The 20,976-nt window shown below is 49.1% G+C and overlaps 3 protein-coding genes across 24 annotated transcripts in view; all 3 read right to left on the bottom strand.

Annotated features, from left to right (window-relative positions):
• Positions 1-258: 258 nt before the first annotated feature.
• Positions 259-4,618, bottom strand: paqr6 (progestin and adipoQ receptor family member VI). Of its 12 annotated transcripts, none has more exons than XM_088387027.1 (8): positions 4,403-4,605; positions 3,380-3,575; positions 2,388-2,682; positions 1,870-2,284; positions 1,669-1,795; positions 1,485-1,588; positions 1,075-1,219; positions 259-977 (listed from the first exon to the last, which is right to left on the bottom strand). In XM_088387027.1, the coding sequence occupies exons 3-8, from the start codon at positions 2,673-2,675 to the stop codon at positions 737-739; spliced, it is 1,320 nt and encodes a 439-aa protein (XP_088243153.1). In that variant the 5' UTR covers positions 2,676-2,682; positions 3,380-3,575; positions 4,403-4,605; the 3' UTR covers positions 259-736. The 12 variants fall into 12 exon arrangements, with proteins under 12 accessions (XP_088243153.1, XP_088243151.1, XP_088243149.1 ...); XM_088387025.1 differs by having other exon boundaries at positions 2,388-2,572; XM_088387023.1 differs by having other exon boundaries at positions 1,870-2,075; positions 2,157-2,284; positions 2,388-3,575; positions 4,403-4,604.
• Positions 4,619-5,484: 866 nt separating this feature from the next.
• On the bottom strand, positions 5,485-14,389 carry smg5 (SMG5 nonsense mediated mRNA decay factor). Its single transcript, XM_088386325.1, has 22 exons — positions 13,939-14,389; positions 13,331-13,429; positions 13,093-13,216; positions 12,730-12,886; positions 12,561-12,650; positions 12,331-12,420; positions 12,032-12,110; positions 11,816-11,941; positions 11,652-11,720; positions 11,057-11,286; positions 10,651-10,788; positions 9,354-10,178; positions 8,949-9,124; positions 8,798-8,873; positions 8,489-8,664; positions 8,206-8,364; positions 8,036-8,095; positions 7,800-7,959; positions 7,651-7,741; positions 7,365-7,439; positions 7,117-7,252; positions 5,485-7,019 (listed from the first exon to the last, which is right to left on the bottom strand). Exons 1-22 carry the CDS (start codon positions 14,001-14,003, stop codon positions 6,936-6,938), a joined length of 3,285 nt encoding a protein of 1,094 aa, XP_088242451.1. The 5' UTR covers positions 14,004-14,389; the 3' UTR covers positions 5,485-6,935.
• A 547-nt stretch (positions 14,390-14,936) lies between these two features.
• syngap1b (synaptic Ras GTPase activating protein 1b) overlaps positions 14,937-20,976 on the bottom strand; it is a 30,216-nt gene continuing 24,176 nt past the window's right edge. For 6 of the 11 annotated variants that reach the window (XM_088386323.1, XM_088386313.1, XM_088386320.1 and 3 more), the window contains one exon: positions 14,937-18,801. In XM_088386323.1, coding sequence (XP_088242449.1) covers positions 18,604-18,801 — 198 coding nt within the window. In that variant the 3' untranslated portion in view covers positions 14,937-18,603. Of the gene's footprint in view, positions 18,802-20,407; positions 20,470-20,976 lie in introns of all 11 variants that reach the window. The other 5 variants (XM_088386312.1, XM_088386314.1, XM_088386324.1 and 2 more) reach the window with 3 other exon arrangements.

The raw sequence follows: 20,976 nt of genomic DNA, 5'->3' as shown, positions 1-20,976 counted from the left end.
CCGGACTCATTTGTCATAAAATGATCGCACTTCGAATATCTCGGGTCAATTTGTTTTTATCATTTGGCGGCCTAACAAAACAGGTTTAGGTTTCGTGCTCCGTAGGGAATGTTTTGTTGTACTCGTCCCCCCTCTATTGGTCACTCTTAACACCACAGCCTTCAGCCTAACTCGGAGTCCATTTGACTTGTTTTTCTTTTTTAATTAAAATATATATTTTTTAACTTATTTCACAAATCGAGTGGGTCACTGACAGTGTACACAGCACACAAGTATTTATTCATACATTCATTTTTTTCTGAGCATATAAAACATTAAAAAACACCGGGTTCTTTCCAGTCAAAACATCCCACTATTAATGTTCGTATTAATGACACAAAGACGGAACAACACAAACAGGTAACAGTGATCCAGTCAGGAATATTGGCACTAAATATTAGAGTGCATTTTTACAAAAAAAGTTTCTATATAAAACATCAGAGTGTTTGCAAAAGCGTCTGCCACAACAGAAAAAAATAGTTCAAGATCAAGTTATTGATAATGTAATTAATTTTACACCGAAGCATGAACATTTTTATGTTTGATGAATTTCAGTGACTTTGGTTAAAACGGGAATATTCAACATGTCATGTGAAACTTAACTCATTAAAACATGTCACTTGTCATGTACAAATATGTAACTTATGTTAAAATCTCTCTCTTTTTAAAAAATGTTTTTACTTGCTTAATGCACTACCTAGTGGCCACAGAGTGTCTTAGTCCTTGCCGTCGCCTGAGCAATGGCGCGCTGAAGAGGGCGATGACGGCCAAGTTGAGGGCCAGGCCGAGCGCCAGCACGCCGGCCGTGCCGGGCAGGGAAGGCGCAGTCCCCGCCGCCTCCAGCCGCGCCCGCCGCGATGTCATGTCGCACAACACCGCCTCCATCTGGAAGTGCGTTGCCAGCACGGCGCACACGTGGAAGAGCTGATGGCTGTGGCCTGCACACGTTGGAGAATGTTCAGAAGATGCAAATTACGCACTCTAGCGTCATTGTGTCAATCAAACAGAAAGTCGATGTCGTGACGCGAGACGTACCAAAGTAGTCGAAGCGTCCCGGCGCCAACCTCTCGGGCAGGTGCGAGGCAAACAGGAAGCACGTGAGGAAGGCCAAGGTCACCTGGTACAAGTGGCTGAGCAGAGCCTCGCTGGGACTGCAGCGTCCCCCGCAGCACAGGAGGAGCTATGTGTACACACAGACACAGATGTGAGTGAGAGAGACGCGAAGATGACCAGTGAGTGGTGAGGGAAACAAAATGCTGCTAAAGTGCTTGCAGTTGCCGCCTCGTGGAGAGCAACCAAGCAAATACGTTAAGTTAAAGACAAACGTAGAGAACCATGTCTATGTGGAAGTGGCTCACCCTGTAGAAGATAGGCAAACTGTCAAAGACAAAAGGCAGCACAAAGGCGGCGGTGCGCAGAACTTTGCTTCTCCGCGGGCAGCGCACCTCCACCAACCTGCCGGGGGACACAAGCGCATCCGCTTGACTTGTTTTCCAGCAGTTTCAATAGTCCCCATCTGCACCACACGCTTCCCCCACCCATCTGGACCCTTTTATCAAAAAGCAACAACATGTACGGTAAATATGTGAGCCAAGTGACAAGCGCAAAGAGAAGTGTGCGTCCACTGACCGTGAGTAGCAGGAGAGACCAATGCAGAACAAGCTGTTGCCCACGGCGATGGCCACAAAGTGCCGATGCAGCCACCCGTTGAGCCAGCCGTCGGGCATGGCGTAGCAGCCATAGCAGATGGCGCTGCCTGAAAGAGCCGCACGGGGTCGTCAGCTCTCTCTCCCCATCCTCTAAATCGGACCACTTATTCTCTGGACTCACCCAGGCTGTAGAGGCTGAGTGCGCCGTAGTCCAAAAAGTAGCAGATGTGGCACCACGCTGATGACATGGCGCTAAAGGTGTGCGCGCAACAGGAGGTGAAGGGGTACACGCACACGGGCAGCATGTAGGCCAGCAGCGGCCACGTGTAGCTGTCGCTTGCCAAACTGATGTCGGAGCACAGCGAGGCCAGCCTCCACACAAAATACCTGACACACACACGCACATTGACATTGACAGTTAACAGGACTGGCGGCCCGCAGTTTGATGCAAATCGGAACATCTGGCACCAGGTCGCCAGGAAGTGCGTCCAAATGTTGACCGTCTCGTTGTTGATGCGGAAGCTGCTGAGCAGGCAGTCCAGGGCCGAGCTCTGCGGGTGGCGGTAGCCTGACAGAATGCCGTCCTCGCGAAACACCTGAGAAGCAAACGCCGTCGTCACGGTCACGGATGCCCTGGACCTCGAGTTCACCGTAAATGGCCGCAGGCGTTGCGAGCACGTCAGCTGTCCTCCGGCTCACCTGGGGCACCTGATGGACGTCAAAGACCGGCGGGAGTTTGACGCCGAGCACGGCGGCAGCAGTGGCGGGCAAGCCCCGCCGACGCACCTCCCCCAGGCGGGCGATGAGCAGCCAGACGGCATCGGACTGGGCGGCGGGCTGCTGGCTCGGCGGGCCCCGGATTCGGCTCCAGGCGCCCGGCAACACTGTGACCAAGGGCGAAGTCGCCGTTAGCCACCAGCCCTCGGCAAGCCCTGCACTTTCCAACTTTGCAAAATGTATTGCCCGACCCGTTATAGGTTGAGCCATAAATGTGCTGTGGAGTGATAGAACAGAGATGAGAACAGATAACGATAGACATTTTTTCCCGCTCACAGCCCCCCACCCCCGCCGCCCTTCGTCCAGGTTCCGGTCCTGACCCCGTTGTGGGAGACAAAGTGGTCTTTGTGTGCACGCACAAGCCATCGCATTGATAAGCACGCGCACAAAATGTCCAATCCGCCAACCGCAAATTGGAATGTCCAATGGAGTCTGTTTGAAATGTTTTGATGCAAAATCATCAAATTGGTTTTGAAATGTCAATCAAAATCCAAAGTCAATCAAAAGTTTAATATTTTCATAAAAAGATAAAAAATGCAGAGGAAAAAAAAGCTCTCAAGTTTTTATATAAAACAAATTCAGACAAAATAGTAATATTTTTCAAAAAATGGCTGTACAATGTCGCCAGTACGCCCAAGAGTCGAGATTTATGAGTCAGTCTTTTGTTTTTCTTTTTGTGATCAGCTTTGCGTCTTCGATACTTTGTATCTTCTGGGCGGTTGACATTTTTGTTACCTTCAAATGAGATTCCCGCCATCTGGAAAGTTCTCGAGCTCAGTGTCGAATGCTGAGCCAACAAAAAATATTTAAATGGGAAGGCGGGCGTTTGTTTGTGTGTGCGGTGACGGCAGTGAGCTAGTTCCCCTTTAGGGCTAACTAACTAACCTACACAGACCCATGTTGACATTTCTCACGTGAAAGTGGCGACACGTTAGGCAAATGCCTTGTGCTCATTTCAGAGACGAGCGACACAAAGGTCGGTTGACTCCAGCTTCCACCGTCCGGGACTCTTCTTGGCATCAAAACACCTAAGTTGATGCACGCCTTTTGTCTTCATAAGGAGTTGAAGTCAAACAGCATCAGCAAGTCTTCAAATGACTGTCGATTTTACTACAAAATTAGGATGAGAAAAAAAGTGCTCTCAAGTCTTGCGTGCACCCTTAAAATTTGGGTTGAAATTAAATAAACTTTGGAAACAAGGTCAACAATGTATTTTGTCCTACAAAACACCCGAAGATTGTTTTTTTTTCTTTGCCAACTAACCCAAAGTTGGAGAAAATCCGCCCAAATGTCTGAGTTGCTGCAATTTTTAACCAAGCACTTTTAAGGGTGTATTTCATGCAAAAACACATGACTGACGACCTGTGTTTTTGTTGTGTTTAAGAAAGAACAAATTTAATTAACTGAGATTGCATTAGCTGTTTGGAAATCACTCCAACAATGTCCAACCAGGGGACAGTCGAAAATCGTCACTTCAACTCGGGAAAATGTTTGAAGGTCGCCCTAATATTTGATATAGTAAATGCTCGTTTTGGGACTAAAAGTTAAAAATTAATCGGTGATTCTGGTGGTCCCTGGAAACAAAGATATTGTTGCAACTTTGTTCTGGTACTTCGGTAAAGTTACAATGTATAAATCTATATTTACATAACTTTGGAAGTGGATCTAACTTTGTGTGAAAAGTTTTGTGCTACAAGAATGTGACAATTGGAACTATGTTGTCTAATTTGATTCAGTTTGGCACGCAATTTTATGGCTCTTTCCCACGGCTCGGACTTGCCTCGGAAGCCCAAGCCGGTCTGACCGCCTCGTTGTTTGGACGGATTTCAACAAAGGAACAAAAACAGAACAGACCGAAGGAGTGGTAAAATCCACACAAGACTCAGCATGACAGGACAGGAGCCAATCATCCTCCGTCATGTGTCACGTCCACTTACCGCGACTGTCGGCCATCAGCGCGTGACGGTTGTCCACAAGAACCAACTGGAGGGGGGGTGGGGGTATTTTTCAAAGTGTTTCGTTATCTTCTCGCTTCTTGTATCTCTCGTTGATGTCGTGTCTCGCGTGCATTGTCAGTTTGTTTCCCTTTGCGTCCAGCCGCTGGGCTCGTCCTCGCCTCGCCTCGCCCGCTCTCAACATTGCCCAATGGGAAGCACGTTCGCTACCCACGTGTCATAAAATGGGCGGGGCGCCGTCGAGGGGGCGGCTACAACAACACGGGCCACGTGCGTGCGCGCGCCTTCCTCCTCGAGCGAAGACATGCGCCTGCACGTCTTCTTAGAATTCCTCGGCATGTTTGCGTTTGACCTGCCCGGGGATGTGTACGATGACGTCAAGGCTATGGAGCGCAGAAGTAACTCCGAAAGCGTGTGCAAAATGAGCAGCAGTAAAGCATGGGGGTTAGTCGTGTGAAATGGAAGCGTACTTTCCGTTATAACATGAAATATTTCAGTCTTGAATGTAACATTTCATTACGTTCCAAGCAAAATAAGTTTGACTTCTTTCAGAAAAACAAGAGAAAATTTCTTCCGCTTCAGGTAGAATACTGTTTTTTTAAGTCCAGCTGTTGAATGAGATTAAGATTTTAAGGTTTTTTTTCCGCTCAACGCTCAAGTCAAAATAAATATGGAAGATAGTAATTTATCGAGGACCTCTGAGTGGACGTCAACTGTGAGCGTCTTGTGACTCGTCTAATGTAAAAGTTCCTTCGAATCGCGGCACCTTCTTCCTCAGCGCCAAGTGCGTGCCCACGACTTGCCCCGCGCAAAGGAAGCACAAAGCGGTGCCAGTCGCCGCCCGACTGGCACACATGCACGCGCCAGTTGTCATCTGATTGGCTGCCAACTACGCGCGCGCGCGAGAGAGAAGACAATAGTCGAGAGGACAATACATAGATGCAACAGTCGCATTTCGTAGTGTGGTGAGCCGCGCCCCCTTCTGGGTAAACCGAGAACAACTTAACGCATCATAATTGTCATCAGTTTAACTTGTCAGGTAAACAAAGAGCGATGACCAAATGAAAAATTTAAATGATTGTTTTTATTGTTCAATGCATTTTCACACATAGATGCCGTTTGTTCGTTTGAGTGTCATCATGTAGGCGAGACATTTCCAACTTCTCTTAGAGCCTGCACACCTTGCATGTTTTTTTTCTTTCCTTTTCTTTTTGAATAAGTGACACTATGATAAATAAACTGGCTTTCCCTTAGACATTCGCACATCAAAAAAGCGCAATTAACACCATTAATTATTTGGGTGCAAGAATACAACCCATATGAGCTTGATCATGGGGTTGTTTCCTTTTCCGACTCCAAAAACAAAATACAAAAAAAAAAAAATGGCTACTGGTAATTTGAGGATGAACCTGAAGTGCAAAACCTGAACAGGTTAACTAAATTTGACCATCTTTAAAATCTCACATGCATTTTTAATTATATCAAGCGAAGATGTTTGTTTTCTCTTTAAAGTCAATTCTGGGGGAATAAAGTCAACCGTTTTGAGAGGTGGTGAAAAAATTCTGTTTTGGATTTTAGTCTTCCCAACTAAAGCGCTGCGCGCCCACTTGCTGTTCGTGTTCAATCGTTTGGGGTCCTTCGTCTCCTGATGTCAAATTCTACTGATTGGCTTTGAATTGGGACATTTATTGGTACTTTCATTGTAAATTGTCCTATTCGGGTCCTTTTTGAAAAGGAATTTGTGCATTTCAACTTCATCCTGAAATCCTCGTCACAAAAAGTAACATCACAAAAAAAAAAAAAAGAAAACACAGGACAAGAAGTGTACCTCGTCAACAACCCTTGCAAGCGCTCATTTTTTTGAGTCTCCCGGGGCCGCGGCAGCCTGCCGCTGCTGCTGGCTGCATTTTGTGGCCACCTTGCTTGCACTTTTCTCTCTCTCTTGAATGCAAAAACGGGCGTGGCTCGCCTTGCAAAGAAATCGGAAGGGGAAACCACAGAAACCGAATGACTTCAAGTCTGTGTGTGTGCACGAGCATCTTGTCTCTCTCCCAACAACTCGAGTGCGCTCCCAGCGAGATGGAGGCCAAGCGCCAGCCAGCGAGCCAGTTCAGTTTGGTGTCTCGGCACTTCCGCCAAATCGCTGCCCGCGTGGCCGTTTCGGGAAGGCCTTCCGGGGCCTGTCTTCCTCTTATTGGCTTCTTAACTCCCTTCATAAGCTTAAACTCTTTCCATCCGGCTTCATGTTGAGATTTGATTCTGGAGATGCATATACACACACAGAGCAAAAAGAGTGGCAGAGAGAGAGAGAGAGAGAGAGAGAGAGAGAGAGAGAGAGAGAGAGAGAGAGAGAGAGAGAGAGAGAGAGAGAGAGAGAGAGAGAGAGAGAGAGAGAGAGAGAGAGAGATAGATAGATAGACAGGGGGTGAGAGAGAGAGAGAGGGAGAGCAAGAGCGAGAGAGGAAGCGAGTGTTGTGATTGAGCCGACATGGGCGGCGCTTTGCGTGGTCGACCCTCAGCCTATCTCTTTCCACTGTCGGTAGAATTCAGCAATGTTCTTCAGCTCCATGCCCGCTGAGGTCGCTGCCTGCACGGCAGACTAGGTGCACACAAAATAAATAAATAAATAAATAAAATAAACACCATCAACGACAACGTGGTGTAACATCAAGTTGACTGTTTGGGTGACACCCAACCTTCATGGCAGCAGAGCGGGCGCACAGCTGCTCCACGAGATGTCCGGTGAGAATGGTGACCATGCCGGCCGTGTCGTCGTCGATGCTCTGCGAGAGGGTGAGCTGGCGGCAGCTGTCCACCATCTTGTACAGATGCCTAGCGGAAGCAGGAAAAGGCGCTCGCTCAGTTTTCTGATGCATGTTGCCGCATGACAACTTGACGGCCAACTGCAAAAGTGGCCAATGAGAAAATAAATCACGGGACATACCAGGCATCGAGGTCCTGCCGTTTTAGCTTATCTCTTTCAAAACTTCGTCCCGCCTCCTTCTGGCAGCGGATGTATCTGCACAGGGACAAGAGCACTGAGTCACGTTGCTGGCTTTGTTCTTCTTGTTTGCCAGATGGTGCTATTTGGATGCAAGCTTTGGATGTTAGCACCCTTTTTACAAAAAAAAAAAAAAAGGTAAAGTCCCAATGTTCATCACACACACATCTGGGTGTGGTGAAATTTGTCCTCTGCATTTAACATTCGCGAGCACTCAAGCGAGGCGCACCTGTTGCCTTTGCGAAACTCAGACTCCAGGAAGCGGATGCCGTCTCGCGCGCCAGCATTTTCCTTCTTCAGGCGGTCCAGTCCGTCGATCACTGCAAGAGGCAAAAGCCACTTTAGCTTGACGTTTGCAAGATACAAACTCGTGCCGACCTGTTCTAGGAATGATGACGATGAAGCAGCCGCTGGCTGCCAGGTGTCGGACGAGACCCAGGTGCTGGCAGAGGGCGGCAGCGTCGGGGACCAGGTAGGGTGACATGGACGATTGCGCCTTGGGCTGCCGAAGGCTGCCCTCCAGCTGCGACACCTCCAACTGTCACAGCACAGCCTCATTGTGTCGTGCCCGCAAGACAACCAGAGCAAGACAGAGAAAAGTACCGCGCTCAAACCTGGAGTCGGAGCTGAGCCATATCTTGCATCAGGCGATTTCTCCGCGCCTCCTCTTCGGCCTGAAATGACAAAGGGCAGAGGAGCTCTCAGACGGGACACCTTGCTCGATTGTTTTCGTGACTTTGAGGTGGGCACAAAAAAATGTGCATGTCGGGCCGGTGCGTCTCACCATTCGGAATTGGGCCTCGGCTTGCTGCAGGAAGTCGTCAGCTTGCGACTGGCCAACGCCAGTGAAGATGCCCGCCTCCGGGTTGAAGTGAAGCACGTTGCCCTGGAGACTGGTGAGGAAGTGGCCAAAACTGCGAATGCAACACACCCGCACCACGCACTGGAAGGCAAAAGGGAGAGAGCAAACTTTGATGAAACACGCCGAAGCCGTTGGCACACAGCTCGGCCAGTCGACCGGCTCGCCGTAAAAGAAGTCTATGAAAAGAAGGTGTGAGTCGCGGTACCTCCTGCAGCGGGCTGAGGGAGGCGCCACGGCGGGCAAAGTCCAGGCGGCGGTGGGCGAGGGCCAGGGCGGGCAGGTGCCTCAGTGCCACGTCCTCAGGCAGCAGCAGCGTCTGGAGCAGGGCAGGACGCTCGCACCCGCCCAGCAGCTCCGTCACGTCCGGGTTCAGGTCGGCCTCTGGCGAGCATAGCCATCACGCGATGTCACAATTTGGGCCAGGAAAAAGCCCCGCTAGACGTAGGCTTGGGCTTTTGGGGGAGGAGGGCGAAGTGGATGGGTCTATTCCATTTGACCATGGGCGCTGACTCACCAGCTTCGAGCATTTTGTTTCCATCTGGCAGCAGGTTGAGGAGCACAGACAGGCGGTTCCAGAGACTCTGGGAGCTCTGCGGACAGACAACGGGGGTGGGGGGGGGTCGGTGCGGGCTGGCCCAAGTGGGACAGATGGACGCCACATTTACCTGTGCACACATGAGGATGATGTCGGTGTTGGTCCGGAGCCAGTCGACGAACACCTTGACCACCTGGATCAAGCCCTGATCGGTCAGGATCTCCAGCTTCTCCAGGAGCGTCTTCTCGCTGTGTACTGACGGGGCGCTGCGCTGGCTCCCTTCCGAGTCCGAATCGGAGTTTGAGTCTGCGGCAGAAAATGCATCCCTCGTTTCCCTTGTGATGTGACAAAGCACGGAAGTGGATCTGGCAGGGTCTGACATGCGGGGGCCCACGGCATCAGGCTCACTCTGGCCAGTCTAATTTTTATAAGTTCGTGCTAACAAATGAACCCATTCCATTCTTGCATGTTCACTTGTTTTGTCGACTTGAAAATGCTGCAGTTATTATCAAAAAGGGGGGCGTGACATAATTACCGTTTTGGTTGATTCCATTGGGGGCGCTCGGGTTCACATCGCAGGGTGATGGAGCAGCGGCGGTGTCAAGGGAGGAGTCAGGGTTAGTGGGGGGCTCGGCGCTAGCGGCTTGAGGCCTGAGCAGCACGTTGCTGAAGGTGGGCGCTAGGCGGAAGCAGCGCTTGGCCTGGAAGAGCTGCGAGGACATGGCCTGCAAGTTGCTGCTGATGCTGCCAGCGTCGCTGGCCGCCGGGGGCCCGTTAGCCACGGAGGGCCTTTGGCCGCCTTCCCCCTTGCCCTCCTCCTCCTCGCCGTCCCGCTTCTCCCGGGTCTGCGCCCGGTGGCGCTCGCAGCCTTCCGTCTCGGCCATGTCTTCCAGGTCCGAGCGGGACTCCTGGCTGTTCATGTCTGAGTCCGTCTCCACGTCGAAAGCAGTGCCGCCCTCCTCTTCCTCCTCCTCCTCGGAGCCGCTACCCCAGCAGCCCTCCTTCATCTCCTTCCGGCGAGCGGGCGGATCGGGCGGCACATCTGGCGAAGGGCAAGCGGGGCGATCTCTGGCCACGGGGGCCTCGTCCTCCTCCTCATCCTCCTCTCCCTCGTCTTCGCTCTCAAAGCCCTCGCTGAGGTCGCTCTCGTCCTCGCCGCCACGATCCTTGCGGCGTCTGCGCATGTGTGACAGGCGGCCATACTTCTTCCTCTGTTGCTTCTGTTTGGCCTGCTCTGACTCATGCTCTTCCTTCACAATGATCGTCTTCGCGGCGGGTTCCTCTTCCTCATCCCCTTGCTCCAGGGAGCCATTTTGCAGTGGCTCGCCCGGCCCGTTTGTGTCCCTTGCGTCCGGGTCGTCTACATGAGAAAAAAAGACACTGCTAGTGTGAGTTTATGGCAGCACAAAAAAAGCTGTTACACTCTCCTACTTTCCTAAAAAACTATTGCGGAAGCAATGTCCTAAAACGTTTGGGCAAGCAGAGAGTTTGCTTTACTCCCACCTACAGGACTGGAGTAGAAAATACAAAGAGGTTTTTCCCTCCACAGCTAAAAGGCATGAGCATGTTCGTTGGGATCATTAGTCGGGTATGCACTGTTCGACGAGTCGAACTCGGTTACACCCATGACGGCAACGACCATAAGGACGCAGCTGACGATACTTGAGTCACGCATGCAAACACACACGCAAACACACACACACACACACACACAAGCAAATTTGCTTTTTTTCATAACAGCAGGCTCTGTTAGATGTTCATCCATCTACTTCATTAGTTGCTTGTATTGTAATGCATGGATTGTAAATTGGCATCGCTGCCCCGACCCCCACCTGCGGCGTCCGTGTTGAGCGGCGGCACCCGGCTCTCTGCCTCCTCCAGTTCAGCCTGCAGCCGAATGTTGACGTGGTTCACCAGATGGGAGAAAAGTGCCAGAGTGAAAGCGATGGACGCGCTGTACTGCTTTGAGCCTGCGACACAATTGCAATTTTTAAGAGGTTTTGTTTTTCTTCTCTACATGGGTTTTACAGTCTACCTACTGCGCAGCTCTTGTGCATGGTGAGGAAGAGCCACAGTTTCCAATGGACTTTTCAGCCATTTATTTAATGCATCAAGAACAGTCAAAGAATAAATAAGATATAAAAACGATGGAAAACAAATGTGAGCTCGTTGCTGTTGGCCACGGCTCACACCTGGAAAGTCGCACAGCAACGTTAAGTCCGAATTCAAAGGGCTCACCTCCTCTCTTGAGGCTGTGCACCACCATCAGGCACGTCACCACCATCTTGAAAACCAGCGTGTCGGGCAGCATGGCACAGCAGCCATCGGTGGCATGTTGTTGCTGCTGCTCTTCGTCCTCCTCGCTGTGGGAGTGGCCTTGTGATGGCGCCGTTGGCAGGTAGAAGAGCACCAGGTTGAAGTCCTCCAGCACAGACTGGCACAGCGAGGTCAACTCAGACTCCATCAGGCTGGAGAAAGGGACGACGCATGGGAAAACGTTTATTCGCAAAACCGGTCCATTGCACTTGGTATCCATTTTTATAGGTTTTGATTGTAAATAGGCAGGATGTGCACTATCAGTAAAAATACATTTATTTACTGACATACAACTATGAAACATGCCATAAGCATTACTGACTCATTGCAACAAGCTTTTTTTAACTTTTGACTTTTCCCATAATTGTCAAACACGCTTTGGCCAACTTACCATGACGTATAACTACTTCCTGCTTATAGCATAAAATATACGGTGGTGGCAGTAAATGGATGGATAAGTAATACCAAAAAAAAGTGGTTGGTAGGACATGCAGTCAGTCTATGTGGCAAGTCTCACCTGTTCTTGGGCTGCAACAGACTCTGCAGGTACATGAAGCTCACCAGAAGACGCTTGATGTCTCTGGATCTGGAGGAAGTGCAATTAGGAGCAATTTATAACAATAAATAAATAAATAGCCACATCATCATTTGTGTAAATGAAAGCCGCAGAGTGATCCTCACCTCTGTCGGGAGGGCGACAGCTTCTTCATCTCCTGCTTCTTCACTTGCTGGTACATCTTGGCCGCTTTGTCAAAGAGGCGCTTCAGGTTGCCGTAAGCGCCCTCGAAAGGGCTCTCTGACTGGATGCTTTGGAGGCAGGGTTAAGGAGGAAGAGAGATTTAAGAGAGAGCTTTAAGTCAAGACGCAAGAGAGACCAACGCATGGAACGCCACTCACCAGCGTAGGTAGTAGTAGGTGGCTTCCACATTGTAGAACTTGCTTCCAGCCAGCGTGCCCAGCTGATTGAAGGGCATCCCTGGAGGACATGGTGAAAAGACATACATCGAGTTTAAGAAATGATGATCATGGAGACAACTTGGATGCACTTGTTTTATTCCCCTCCCTTTCAGCACATTACTGAGTCATTAGACCGTGAGAGCTGGCTCAGCGTAATGTTTCTAAAAACAATATGTCTGCCAGCCTGAATGTGAACGCAAGCGAATGGAGGGCACGTCGAGGCCAGGCGGCGCACTCACCAGCGTGCGGCATGACGGACAAGGCCTGGTGGTAGAACCTTTCGGCCAGATGCTCCGCCTCCACGCCGGCCAGCTCATTCTGGTAACGGGCTGGGGAGCAACAACCACATATGGAATTGGCGAGACCGATGACTCAAAATTGGTCGCGGACGAGAATGGCCAGTCCAGGCTGTAGCTGCCCGCCGGTCAAGAGTCGCTCAAAAGGCGGACGGGTGGACGCGGCAACATACCGAGATCGCCAAGGTAGACGAGGCAGCGGTGGCAGGCCATCTGCGCCCACTCCATTTCCTTGGGGGAAGCCGACAGCGCTTTCTTCCGGCCTGCGTGGAAAGCCCAAAAGGCACAGAACTCGGCATTTCGGCACCCGAGGGCAACCCGCCGCTTTGCGCATTTGCTTACCGACAAGCGGGTCGGTTACGTGCGTCCAGTCGATGAAGTCCTGCAGCTCAAGCTGGTAGTGCGACTGGATGTAGAGCAGCAAGTGCTGGTAGAAGCCCACGCCAGCGACGAGGTGTGTGCGGTAAGCGCACTCCAGGACGCTGCGGCTGTGGATGTGCTGAGAAGTGCCAAACGTGAAATACAGAAAGTTTAAGAAGAAAATAAAAACTTTTTTTAATTGGTCACTAGCTCATAACTTTGAAAGTGGGTGTGGAAAGCAGACGGGGGTTCACTGTTACATGAGGTTTGTTCTTGTAAATTCAAACAAAAGTCTATGTGAGTCTTTCAAACCCTTCCTTTTAATAACTCCCAAAAAACAAGCACCTTCTTGTTGGTCTTGATGACCTGGATGACTTCATAGTAAACCTTCCTCCACAGCAACTCCTCCGCCTTGCGGCCGTAGCCCACGGGGTGCAGGAACATCAGCTTGACGCACAGCTCCCTCAGCCTGCGCGCAGCCCCGGGAAGAAGGCAAAAGCCATTAGAACAACAAATACTGTCGGTTTGCTTTTTATGAGGACACCGGGGAATTTGCCACCCGCTTTAGGGTGGTGCAGCGTACTTGTTGCGCAGGCTGATGTTCTCAGGCTTGAAGACTTCCCTGTACGACCCCTTGCCGCCAATGATGACATCCAACTTGTGCACCGACTCCACCACCGCCCTGTGTGGAGTCAGTTGAGCCGCACACAGGAAAGGGAAAGCATTAGTCATCTTCTGACATGATATTTTGAAACGCAGATTGAAAAAGAGTGACACCTCAAATCCTGACCAGTCATGGCAACTGTTTGGTTGGTAACAGTGAAACGAAAAGTCACAAGATATCAGCTCTACGATCAAATTCTTTTTGCTGTCAGTCTGTCCCTTAGTTGTGCCAGGCATATTAAATGAGCATAAAATGGAAGTAATAAGGCTGCTATAGTCACTTCAGTGTCATAACTTTGTCGTTTTAACAATTGTCTTAGGAAACTCAAACTTGCTTCTCTGGAAGAGTCTTCACAATGCGATCCGGACTGGTCCGGTGTTAGCCAACTCATCGTTGCTATGTTGCACACCTACTAGCGCAAGTGACAATGGAGGTGAAACGAAAGCGTTTGTTTCGTAATAAAGGAAAGCTTGAAAACAGGTTGGCATCCCAGCAATTAGCCCGCGTTAGCACGGCCTCGTCGTTACCTGTACAAGCGCTTGATGAGAAGGACTTTCGCCTCCGGTTCGCTGTCCTGTCCTGGTCCGCTCATGTCCACTTCGTACTCCGCGCCTCTGGGGTAAAAAAACGCCCCGGTCGTCGCACACTCACGCCGGCTGCCGCAGGCTTGTTCGTCCCGCCCGCCGGTAGCGACAAGCGTGTTGTTAGCCGGCTAGCGCCGTTAGCCTCCGAGCTGTCTCGTTAGCTCGTCTCGCCTTTCCAATACGGTCCCGGCAAATAATCTGTCTGTTGTGCCGCCGGGCCCTCCTCTACCCATCCGTTCCGGGCAGCGGGTGAGAGGGGCGCCCGGTGATTTTGGCTCGCGGCGGTCAGCTCAAAGAGCCTGGCGTGCCTCTCGTGCCGAGTTCTGTTGCAGCCAGTGCGACGAGAGCAGCCATTCTTCCTCAACAGGAAGCGTCCACCTCATGCTTATCGCGAGATTCGACAGACTGCGCGAGACTACGACGGCGGGTTGCCAACACAGGAATGTTTTAAACCCGCAATCAAAACAAAACAGGGACCAGGAAGGAAACACCACGTTGAAAGTTACAGTTGAAGTACTGTATCGTATATTTATTCGCTAACTCTGACTTAGATCTATTCGTTGAGTTTTTGTTTTCGAACATGTTTGAACAATTTCACCAAGTGTAATGCAAACTCGTGAGATCACATCCCTGGGTTGCCAGATACGAGGCTAAAATCTTTTGCACTTGAAAAACTCGAACTTGAAACTGATATAAACGTGTTGAGCTTGAATACTGAAAATGAAACAATAAAACAAAATAATTAAACAGTATTTTGGGTTGAAGATAATATTGCTTCACTTTGGTAATCATTTCTTTTCACTGTTCACTTCCGTTGATATTTTGAGATTTGAGGTCTTGTTTTTTTTTCAGTTGCATGTTTTCGTATTTTCAGATTCACATATTTTTGGCCTCAATAATAAATCAAACTAAAAAAAGAAACAACACAAAAACACAGCAGGTTAAGAATTTAATAATTTATTAATTTATTTCATTTCTATCTCCAGATTCACCTGCCCGAAAAATAGAAATTTTCAGTGTATTCAAAAGAAAATAAGAAAAAAAACAACAAAGAAAGTAAAATCAGAAGGATCACGACGTCGTCAACTGCATGTGCGCCAACCCCATCAATCAACAAAACCCAAATTATCAACACTATTCATATTATTGTAATTATTGTTACAGCAATAAGGAAATCATCAGAACAGCCACATTCATGTACAGTACTCTTCCACAGCACTCTTCCAATAATATACACCAAAAAATATTCGTTCTGTCCAAAAAACCAACAAGGGTCGAGGTGTATGGGGTACGGGGTTATTTGGCGCGAGAAGGGGGGGGGGTATATGGCTTGTCAAAAGGGAATGAGTAAATGTTGAGTATAAGATAAGAGGGAGGCACACTTAGTATTGTGGGAAACAAACGCAATGTCACCAAAACGGAAAAAGCTCCCAAAGAATGAGTCAAATATGGTACATCAGGCTTGTCGGAATAAATATAGATCTCTGAACGACAACCCGCAACCAATCGAGTGGAAGCCACGGCTGATTATGGACCAAAGAAATCAAATCGCCCGCTTGTATTTACAATCACTCCCCCAAAAAAGGCTAGGAAAAAAAGGCTGGCCATTTTTGACAGGTGTTTTGCCTCTCTCTCCGTATTTTGCTCCAATCACTAGAAAGAGAAGAAAAACATTCCAGACGGGGGAGAAAAATAACTGTACACTCTGCATCTTATTCCAAACAAACGTGTACATAGCATATCCCGGATCTATGTACACATAGACACACATTCATTCCGGCTCAGGAATATGTCACGCCGACGAATCTCTCCATCGGGGGATTTCTGTTTCGAGAACGTCCCATTTCCCACCAGGAAAACCTCCAAAGTTCATCCACGCGGAGCAGAAAAGAGCAAGCGTCCGCTTTGTAAACAGAGAGCTTCATGGCGACGCCGTCAAGTGCAAATTTGGGCCGAGTCTTTGGGGATGAAGGGGACACACACCCGCGCACACAATTTTGTCCCCTTTTGTGTGTGTTCATGTGGGCAAGATTGTCTCCGTAAGAAAAAGATTCAAAGAAAATGAGGTCAACCAATAAAGAAACTGGAAGATTTCAGATGATGAGTCTTTCTATCAGAATAAATAAGCGCTGGAGAGAAATAGAAAAGAGGGGATAAAAGTGTCGGAGAAATAGTGACCAATCCTTTGTGGATGATCGTTTTAAAAGACTACAAGTGAGAGCGAGAATAACAACAATAATCAAAAGAAATGCTCTGAAAGTAAATAAGCTTGAACCCTCCTGTTACATTCTGGCCAGGTCAATTTGACCCAAAAGTGTCAGAAAAGACAAAAGTCATATTTTATTGGTTGAGGACCAAGCGGGACACGTTTCATGGGAACTTGAAAAACAAAAAAACAAAACCGAATATTAACTCTTGATCACAAATCATCAAAACTCGCTCAGTCGTCACGGAAGTTTGAAAAAAAAAAAAAGAAAAGAAAAAAACGCCTCGAGCAGTTTCAGGCGTCTCTGTGCAATTGGTTGGACACGCGGGTTGCAAAATGTCTTAAGCAGCCACTGGACCAATTTGTACAACCGATCGTGTGTCCAGAGCATGGTAGCAATGTTTCACCATCATTTTGCAAAACAATAAAATAAAAATAAGTAAATAAATAAATAAATAATTAAAAAGGCAATTGCCCCGTACTGCACACAAGATGAAATGAGGAGGACTTAGGACATCAATGGACGCACCAAAAGTCTCAAGGACCCAAAATTCAAGTCTACACTGTGGGTCTACACAGTTTTACTCCTACTTGGGAATTCAACCAAACGAGTCCCAATCAAGCCCCAAAAATTAAAAAAGGAAACAAAACAGGCCCAGATAGCAGTTTTACCAATCAGTGCAATATTTGGTGGCTATCCTCAGACCAAAAGTCTCTGGGACTCGACCAATGCAGCCCCCGACAACCATTTCAACCCCGCCCACACATCCGAAGGGTCCAAATCGAATCGGAAGTCGGGCATTTTGCTTTCAAGCAGTTTTTTGAGTGAGTCAATACGACTTGTGCTTTGGAACCACCGGCCATTTTGAACCACAAGGTAACAGGAGGGTTGGAGAGCTCGAGCACCTTGGAAGTACAACAGGCGCTCTCGCACTTCCTGCAAACGTCTTGCCCTCCCACAAAAACAAGAAAAAAGTCAAGAAAGAACGTGAGGACGCCCCCGTCGCGGTTGCTCACATGCTTCGCCGGGGTTCGGGACTGTCCTTGGAGCACACGGACCGGTGGCCCGCGTTTTCCCTTTGTCAACCGACTGCATCGCGGGAAAACGCACGGGACATTTGGCTGTGCCAGCCCGTCGCGTGGCGCCGTTGGCGCATCAGCCAGCTAGCTTCCACACTGTCCTCCATCAAGCTTTGCGAATGGCTGAAGAAACACAGGGCAGGGGAGGGGAAGGGATGGGATCATTATATGAAGCATCCTTCACCCCCCCCCAAACAAAAACGACAGAGTTCCATTACCTGAGTCACGAAGGTTATTTACAATCGATTGTTGTTGTCGACATACGGTAGAAGGAGGGCTCAAATTAGGTTTTTTTTGCTTTTTGGGGGGGAGGGGGGTGCTGTACTTTTTCAACCAAAGTGGTGGTAATAACGTCAACACGTAACGTGAGGAACGAGACTGGAACAACAACAACAACAACAACAACAACAAAAGGCCTCTCCATCAAGTTGGAGTTGCTGACGATGAACAAAAAAAAAGCGCGGGAACGGAGCAGGACGGTTTTGGAGCACATGAAACATGTTCAAGGAATAAAAAAAGCTGACACAAACATCAAAATGGGCGACAAGTGTTCCCGTCTCGCGGCACCCGGAGGCCAATTTACCGCGTTGAGGAGCTTCATTGAGTCTGATTACAATATAAAAGCAGTGCTTTGCCGACATCACGAAAGCAATGAACTTTGCTGAAGTTTAGTTTAGTCAGCAAGCTATGTTGAACTGAGCTGAGGAACTTCGTTTAGTCAGGCCCTTTTTTGGGTGGGAGCATCAATTATAGTAGATTTTTGCTACGTGGCGGTGGCGGGAACTCTAATTCTGCTTAGCACTCCCCAGGATGGTGCCCAAAAACGGACATCTAACCCTAACCCCCTCCCCCCCAAGACAAACAAGACAAATTTGACAAAACAGGATTCACAAAGACACATCGGAAGGACACAAAAAGCACACATAGGACAGTGGGCCAGTCACGCACGCACGCAGGCACACGCACGAGCCAATTGCACCATTTGTTGTTTAGCACCGGTTTGGGTTCTGATATTGAGAAGAGAAAATGCTTGTATTTAAAAAACAAAAAAAACAAAACAAAACAAAAAAAACCCTGTCAGCCAGCTGTAAATCAAACAGACCGGGAGGTGGGTTAGGGGGGTCGTCTTACTGGCCAAGCCCAAGGCACAGAGGACCACTCTCGGAGTGCGAGACCTCCTGCAGGGAAACGTGTGTGTGTCGCTATCTTGTCCGGCAAGAGCGCAAAGTTGAGGAAAGCCCTTTGAGTTGTGTGTGTGTGTGTGTATATGTGTGTGCGCATGTGTGTGTGTGCAGGAAAAATACTTTCAGAGCATCTCTCTCTCAGTGTTGCGTTAACCCCCCCTTACGCCCTCCCGGGGCTGTGCCAGGTGGTCCGGCAGTCGCCATGGAGCTCTCTAGGGAGGGCGATCGCGAGACGGCGGGGAGGTGCCGAGGCTCACTTCCTCCTCCTCCTCCTCCTTCGTCTTGACGGCTTTTCACACCGGGGTCTGCTGAACCCAAGGAGGAAAGCTGGTTCTCCTGGCCAGATAGACAGAAAGGGCGAGGCGGGTGGGGCGAGGGCGTGTAGAAGAAGAAGCCATTCAATGACCGACGAGAGGGAGGCGAGCAGGCATGGACGGAAAGACGGAGAAGCAGAAAGTCAAAGAGGAGCCATCGGGGACGGAACGAGTGAGAGAGCCAAAGAAAGACAAGGAGAAAGAGAGAGGGAGGCAAAGAGGAGAGAAGAGGGGTTACAAAGTGCCGATGGATGGAAAACAACAGCCACAGCATCGCAACTCGCCAAGAAAAAACAAACACGCACAAGCAGCAATTACACGCCACTCGTAAAAAAAAAAAGAAAGAACACGCGAGACAAAAAAAAAAGAAGGATTTGTCTTTTTAATTATGTACTTTAGGCCGTGAGTTTAGTTTTTCTTAAAATCCGGGTGAAGATTATCTAGGGGCATCACAAACACTCCAATAGAATTTAAATATATTATAATGTTCGTTATTAGAACAAATGAGCATCAAACCGACTTGTACAAAAATATGCAAATGTCACTTCCTGAGGTCGACTATTGTAGTTGAAGGTAGCTTCCGGATTGAAGTGTGAGATGGAGGGAGGGGGAGGACATGGGAGGGAGGGGGGGTCAGGGGGGCTCGCGTACAGCGGAGAAAAAGGACAAGCATGGCAATAAATCATCCGATGGCGCGTAAGTGCGTCCGATGCCTTCAACCACAAAAACAAGAGGAAATCGATGCAAAAAGGGTCAAAAGAATCTTTCTCTTCTCAATCAGAACCAAACAAACGTGTTGCTTGTGCTCAACACAACAAAAAGCGCTTTTAATACGCAACGTGCGTCCGCTTGGCAGGCGGCGCACACGAGCATATTAAAGGCGAGGCGTCAAGCAGCTGGACAAAGACACCACGCCGGCACGCGGGCACGCCCGCTGCCTCGGAACAAAATCCTGAAACGAAAACAAAACTTACCCACGTCAGCCTCACACTCTGCGGGGGGAGGGAAGTTGGGCATGGCGGGGCGGGGTGGGGCGAGGCGCCGCTCTTTATTTATTAGCACAAAATTGTTTTGATACGACTAAAAGTACAAACAAAACACAACACAAGAAGGTCACAGGACCAGCAAACACACAAACACACACACAAGGTTTGACACACATCATAAGACGTAAACAGGAGACAAGAAGACACAAAGAAGACGCAAAGAAAGGTGTGCACTCCATTGGTGTTCTCCGGGAAAGGTTGGGGGCGGATACGGAGATTTCCCATGATTCCCTTATTTGAGTTTGCAGGGCGAAATGAGATGCACAAACTGTAGAATGCTATTCTTTTACTTTTATGGGAGGAGGCTGGAACACATTAATGGCATTTGCATTTCAATGGGGAAAGGTGATTTGAGTTGGGAAACTGAATCAAGTTTTCCTCTTGCGTACAGATTCGGACACTTCCACACTTTTCTCTTGTTGCTATTTTCTACACTGGGACTTTTTGAGAGGAGCGGACAGGTAAATGGAAAGTGTGAGCGAGTGAGTGACGGGGACACACAGCGATAATGGCGGGGGATGATGGAGAGAGTGAGAAAGAGAGAGCAAGAGCAGGTGAGAGTTTGTCGGCTGGGCTTATTACCTGGACACTCGGGGTGGGACGGGGGCGAGACGAGGCTGCACTAGGATGGACTGACGCCTCCCCTAAGAGAAATCACCGTATCTCGTCAACAAGAGGATCAAATACGAGGAGGACGAGCAGGACGAGGAGGGAGGCGCAAAAATAAAACACACCCACACAAAGACGACATTATCAGTCAATTAACACAACAGGACATGCGTCGCAACGTCAACATGCGCTTGTTGTTTGGAGCCAAAGATCCGGTTCACATGCTTTGCTCGAGTTGTACACAACACAAGAACAACACCACAAAAAAAATCAGAAATGGATGGAAAGGGAGGAATAATACTCAAATCAATCCGGATTGAAATCAACCTGAGGTCCAGGCTCACTTTGACCTCGTGTGGTCATTTTGTCCACTGTGGAGTCAACCGCACCTCAAGTGGACCAACGTGGAACAGGAGCGTATTTCAAATACTACACTTACGCTTCGCAGAGATTTGCTTTTTCTAGCAGGTCCATAAAGTCGGTCTACACCTCGCACGCCAATGAAGGGGGATGGGGGTGAACGAGGGGTGATGAGCGAGAGA

Source organism: Syngnathus floridae, chromosome 10, assembly GCF_059516105.1.
Source record: "Syngnathus floridae isolate MCC-2025c chromosome 10, RoL_Sflo_1.0, whole genome shotgun sequence".
Lineage (NCBI taxonomy): Eukaryota > Metazoa > Chordata > Actinopteri > Syngnathiformes > Syngnathidae > Syngnathus > Syngnathus floridae.
The sequence above is the reverse complement of the archived record's forward strand: the minus strand, read 5'-3'. Positions and strand labels throughout refer to the sequence as shown.

Coding starts and splice junctions, on each gene's coding strand:
- paqr6 (XM_088387018.1), bottom strand. CDS start 2,831: ATGGCTTGTGCGTGCACACAAAGACCACTTTGTCTCCCACAACGGGGT. Junction 1,796..1,869: donor ACTCAGCCTCTACAGCCTGG/GTGAGTCCAGAG, acceptor CGGCTCTTTCAG/GCAGCGCCATCTGCTATGGC. Junction 978..1,074: donor GGGACGCTTCGACTACTTTG/GTACGTCTCGCG, acceptor CAACGTGTGCAG/GCCACAGCCATCAGCTCTTC.
- smg5 (XM_088386325.1), bottom strand. CDS start 14,003: ATGAGCGGACCAGGACAGGACAGCGAACCGGAGGCGAAAGTCCTTCTC. Junction 13,217..13,330: donor AACATCAGCCTGCGCAACAA/GTACGCTGCACC, acceptor GGCTGCGCGCAG/GCTGAGGGAGCTGTGCGTCA. Junction 8,665..8,797: donor AAACAAAATGCTCGAAGCTG/GTGAGTCAGCGC, acceptor TATGCTCGCCAG/AGGCCGACCTGAACCCGGAC.